General features: G+C 42.5%; 1 protein-coding gene across 1 annotated transcript; it reads left to right on the forward strand.

The window, feature by feature from the left end:
- Nucleotides 1–304: 304 nt before the first annotated feature.
- prr16 (proline rich 16) lies at nt 305–5,596 on the forward strand. Its single transcript, XM_070905091.1, has 2 exons — nt 305–439; nt 4,727–5,596. Exons 1-2 carry the CDS (start codon nt 305–307, stop codon nt 5,594–5,596), a joined length of 1,005 nt encoding a protein of 334 aa, XP_070761192.1.
- The last annotated feature ends 531 nt before the right edge of the window (nt 5,597–6,127 follow it).

The raw sequence follows: 6,127 nt of genomic DNA on the forward strand, positions 1-6,127 counted from the left end.
CATGTTTTGCTGCTGGACATGAAGGTGTAAGAAGCACAAACCTGTGGACAGGCGCTGTTTCGCAGACAGTATGATACAATATTTTGACATAACCGTTATTTTTTTGTGTTACGCTCTATTGCGCATGCCTAGCGGTAGATATAGAACGCTGCCCGACGCCACTTCGCTCCGTCCTGGCCGTGATGTAGGAGCAAAAGTGAAGGGAGAGGAGGACTAAATAATGCGTTGGCAAAGTGGCAGCGTGGCGACCAAAGGATTTGACTTTAGATCCTTCGCGAAATAGATTGTGCCCATAAACTGAAGAATGTCAGGGACACCAAATGCAGAGGGTGAAGGAGTAGTCTCCAAAGTGAAAGTGAAAAAGGAGATCAAGACAATCGTGGAGAATTTGGAAACCATCCTGGGAGACCTCAAGGATGTAGCCAAAGAGCTCAAAGAGGTAAATGAACAGGAGACACCATACAGCGCCTTATAAGCACTAATCTGCCATGTGTTATGTTATTTCTACAGGCTTGTTCTTTCTAAGCATCCTTGTCTGAGAGGACATGGGAGGCTGACGTCCACCTCACAGGGGCCTGGAAAAGGCTATGACAGCACACACACACACACACACACACACACACACACACACACTCACAAACATAAAGATATGCTCCTCCCCCTGTCCACTAATGTATGTGATCATTATCTCCAACATGAAAGACATTTGGCACAGGAGGATGTGCGGTGTGAAATGACAGGACAGCTTCTTCACCCTGACTCACAGGCTTTAATGAAAGTGAGAAAAATGTAATCACAATTAATATTTAATGGACAAGTTGGTTCAACCAGGAAGGCGCTTTTGCATTGCATTTCATCATCTTAATGCTGGCTGTTGTTTGCTGCGAATTATCTCCTGCCAAATAATAGAGCAGTTGTCTTTTCTTTTCACTATGTCTCTGGTGGTGTCTCTCAATTTCTTTATCTTCGTCTTTCTTTGTCTCTCGTTATCTTTCGCCACATTTCTGCATTTATCGCCGCCACTCATCTTCATCCTTTCTTTATCTCTTGTTGTCTGCTTTCTTTCTTTCTGCTTCTCTCTACAGAGTCCTTGTTCAGAGATCAAAACTCTCAGAGCTGTCTGATTGGCCATTCAAATCTCAGTGATGCAGAGACAGGGGCGCTGACTGGGAATCAGGGGTAGTTTTCAGGGATTACATGAAGATATTTAATGCTTTTATTTACAGTAAGTAGTTCTCATAGAGCTAAGAACATCGAGCAGCGCCATTGTGCAGAGACATTTCATTTCATTAGCATGTTACAGTGCTTTCTTCAAATCAGTGTTTCCTCTAATGCCAATCACTGAATCCCATGCTGCCACATCAGTTGCAATAACCTGCAGTCTTACCTGCTTTTATGTTTACATTCCTCAACCGGCCGCACACCAGGCATCCGGCCTGCTGTGCTGAACCTTTCATCACCCTAACATGACAGGCTGTCATTCTAATAAAACCCTATTGCGTACAGCCTGTGGTTCCTACATTATGGATGGCTAGTCGACACAGCATCTGTCTCCTTCTGCCTCTCTGCTCCCCTTATTCTGTTTTTGCAACTTGAGCTGAATTAGACTTCCTTTGTGTTTTTCAGCAGTTTACAATGTCTCACAGCGGGCGCCAGAGATAAATGAGAACAAGACAGCATTGTAATCTGTCTATTGTGATGTTTTTGTGATGTGCCCTCTTTCTTTTTCTCTTTGCTGGCTGTAAATTGTGTAGAGGATCAGTTATTCTGACACCGCACACACTAAACACATACCTCGAGGGGGTGTTACTATCAAAGCCGGTGTTTGGGATATAATCCATTTGAAATGCAGTTATCTGTTATAACTCACAGACAGAGCTGGAACCGAGCCTGGCTCTGAGGAGTGACCCTGCCCAGATGCTTGGCACAGCCACTGACGCTGCCTGGCCTACAGCAGAGGCTGCACACTGGGATACTGGTATTACCTCTTGTGTGTGTCCCAACAAATTATCTATTTAAAGACTGCATGGAGAGTTTAGCCCCATTGCCTTCTCTGCCCTAGCCTTCTATCTTCCTCTTTATCTCTCTCTCCTCATCGCTCTCTGTTTCTCTCCTCACCACTCTCTCTTCATTTCTCTCTCAGCCTCTTCTCGAGCTGCTGTTTGGACACGCATTTCAAACCCTTAGATGATAGCAATGGTGTTTTACAGGAGGCTGATGTACTGGGTACTCTGAGACGAGCATTACTAATTCAAAAAATGAAAATAAGCACATTGTCATTGTTGTAATTATTTCATGAATGCTGAAAAGGAAAAAACATTTTCCTTTCTGGTGAGTTTTTCTCAAGGGTTATTTGAACTGTGTTTCAGCTATGATACTATGAACTTAACTGTGCTCAGTTCAATTTATATTAGACTTTCTTTGGCCTGAGTGCTGGATCCTCAATAATCAGGCAGCCAGTAATAACATGTCCAACACCACACTTCAGTCATGGGCTTCGAAGCAATAATAACTCCATCAGGGAAAGAGAACAGGGAAGAAACTCTCCTCTCTCTCTCTCTTTGGATACATGGACGTTTTATTAATGAATATCAGTTATTAGTTCCCAGCAGAGTTTAGCACCATGTCTATTCGGCTTGTTAAACTGCCCTTTTAAAAATGTAATCCCCTGTACTAATGGCTCCCTGGACATTATGTATTACGTGTACATGCAATTTCAATCCCTTCAGGTACTGTTTAAGCACTGCAGACATACAAGTAGGGGAGAGTAACTAAGTCCATGGATGTGTCCACAGTGCATGTGATGGCGAGTGGGACAGGAGATAATAACCAGAAGCGTTTGAAGTATGGTGTCTATCGATAGCACTGTATGTCTCTGTAGTTGTGTAGTCAGTCCTTTGTTGGCCTTCGATTGGTGCATGTTGATTGGTGGATATTTCATTAAATGCAGTTAGGCATCATGCCCTGAAAGCATGTTTTGTATGTACAGTTAGAATGTATGCATGTCTATATAGTGTGCACTGTGTGTATGTTTTATGTGCTATCTCTTATGTAACTGGTGCTGCTGAATCCTATTTCCAGTATTGCTTGTTGCCTTTAGTTTGTTTAGTTCATTACATTTATTTTTCAGGGACCATGTACAAAAAACATTCACCTCACACAAGGAGAAGTGTATTGTTACCAGATTTAGCAACCAGCTAATTTCCATCTGCAGTCCCTGGGCAGGTAGACAAAAACACTAATACAACTAATGCAATTAATACAAAGTTCAAAATAACAATACATTCTAAATCCAATCATAGATCCAAACATACATATACATTTAAATCATCACACCCAACATGAACTATGCAATATATACAAATAATCAATCCCACTCAGACCCCCTCCCCCTGCCAACAATTTCCATTAAGCCCACCCACTCCCTTCCCTACTGTCACCTACAATACTTAGTGCCAACAAACCAAATTTCTGCTCCAACAATTCTTTCATTTGTCCCTATGCAGGCTGTGAAAACAAATTTCCTCTTGGCTAAATATCTACTGTATACAAAGTCTTATATTATTATTATTATTTCTACTGCACTGAGCAGAGCCTTTCTGCAATTTTCCCTTCATCACAGTTTTCTTTATTGTCCATGTCATGGACGGCAGTGTACTGTATTCCTAAATGATCTTACAGTTCAAGATTGCAATTTCATTAAAATATTTAAATAGTTCTTTGTTTGGCCCTATTCCTGTCTCCCCAAAATATTGTCTCCTTTTCCACCCTGGCACACTGTGTACATTATTGCACCACTGCAACTGTTTACTCTTTCATATTGCTTGCAGTGTGTGAGGGGATTTCTTTTTTTTTTTGCCTTTCTGTCATATCAAGGTTGCTCTCTTGGGATTAATTCATTCCGTGATGAATTGTTTCCTGTGCTGTCGTTAAGAAATATGACACTTTTGTCAGTAGAAATGGATCTTCCCTCTCATAGCCTTTGTTTCAGTGTGATATGTATTTACTCTCTCCTTGGTTGAGTTGTACTTGAGTTGTAATCTCTGACTTTCTCACAGCAGAATGTTACTATACTGATTTTTTCCCAATAGGAGACTGATAGTCAATTGATGTTTCACATCTGCCTCCTTTCCTATTTGTTATACCCCTGTGTTCATCTTTGTCCTCTGCACTCTTTTGCTATATGTAGAGGATGTCTTTTTCATTCTTTCCTAACACTGGTTTTGTGTTAGGAAATGATTGAATGATTATAAACTGATGTTTTTGTGTCTTGGCTTACAGGATAAGGTTGGTATTGTTACTTCTCTCAGTTCTCATGGGATTGTTGTAGTATATCACCTAAATCAGAGTCTGGCAGGCTCATGGGTGTTACCATAAATTGTAATGATATTTCTTTTCTCCCTGGCGTGGTTGTCATAAAGATATCTCAGTCAATCTTAAATCTCATTAATCAATCTCTTAAATCAAAGTGTATCTTCTTTAAACTTTTATGCAATGAGGTTTTCAATTCATAAATTAAAAACTTGATGAGATAAAGACATCAGCTCCTTACACGAACAGATTTTTTAACTATCCTTTTTTTGCCCTGGAACATCATTCTTTTCCCAGAATTGCTCGTTTTTATAAGCTGAGGTTGTTGTAGGTTTATATTTCATCCTCTCGTGCCACATAGTTTATTATTCCTGACCTCAGCTGTCACAGTAACTCTTCCTCTTCCTGTCACCAGGTTGTTCATGACATTGACACCCTGACTTGTGACCTGCAACTGGAGGAGGACGGACTGACAGACAGCTCTAAGACGGACACGCTCAACTCCAGCTCGAGTTCCACCACCACCACTACCACCGCTTCCAGCCTGGAGAAGATGAAACTCTTCCCTGATGACTGCATCTTCAAAACACCTGTGCCCATATCCCCAGTCCCTGTCAACCTTCCTGCTGTCCTGACTGTACTCAAGAAACCCCACCCTCCCCTACCGCCACCCAGACTTACCCCGCTGAGAGCCGAGGATCACAACATTAAGAATCTGCCTCATCCAACATTAGTGTTATCAGGGAATATATCCAAGGCTACCGGGTCTCTAATGAGGAATGGTGGGGTTTTTCCTTTGAAACCAAACAGGGATTTATTCTCCTCCACGCCGTGTTTCATTTCTAATGACAGCGCAATCCCTGAGTCGGGTCTTGTCCCTACATTACCCAGACCCATGCCTCTTCTCCGCCATGAAAAGAACAAATGTCCCAAGGCCCCTGGGAGGGAGTCCCGTGAAAGGGAGCGTGTCCGTTTCAGTGAGAAGGTCCAGTACCACGGCTACTGCCCAGACTGTGACCTCCAATATGATGTGGACGACACAGAACTACACTTACAGGCTGAGCTGAACGACCTGAGGCTCAGCCCAGTGCATTGCTGCTCTTCCTCCTCCCCTCCTCCTACTCATGTTCTTCCTCATGAACTAATGTTGGAAAACGGCGGTCTCTCGGTCAGCCACAGTTTCCCGCCGACAGCAAACACTCTTCCACCTTGTGTGCCTCCTCACCCGCCTTCCCTCAAGCCCCAGAAAACAATCCTACGCAAATCAACCACTACCACAGTTTGACACCGAACCCCTTCTTCTGTCTAACTTAAACATTCTTGAATCATTCATAGTGTTTTCTACTTTAAGAGCGCTTTCTACTCCAGTTGAACTTTGGATTATCCAAACAGAGAGAAGAAGGGTTGGGAAATAGGAAACAAAAGGATGGATGAAATGAGTGGAACAGAGAGAAAGGCGTCGCCATGGGCGCTGGGACGCACACAGAGAGATCTGGAAGAAGCGGTGAGTGTTTGTGAATCTGTGAGTGTGTTTGTCAGGAAGAGAAAGGGAGGAAGAAAAAGAGCAATTGCATGTGTGCACTGACGCGTATTTGTGACTCTGTCTGCATACAAGTTACATTTGTTCTTGTACTATACATTCATGTGTGTACATACTTGTGGGTGCATGCGTATGTGTGTGAAGTTTGTATGTAGTGAGCATTGACTGAAAAATGTACAGGGACTTTATAAATGTCACAAAAAGACTGCTGACAAGACTTAAAACGAAATTGTATTCGTGTCTTTCTGGAAGCTCTTGGTACTAACGAGTCTCAAA

Source organism: Enoplosus armatus, chromosome 4 (assembly GCF_043641665.1).
Source record: "Enoplosus armatus isolate fEnoArm2 chromosome 4, fEnoArm2.hap1, whole genome shotgun sequence".
NCBI classification, from domain to species: Eukaryota; Metazoa; Chordata; class Actinopteri; order Centrarchiformes; family Enoplosidae; genus Enoplosus; species Enoplosus armatus.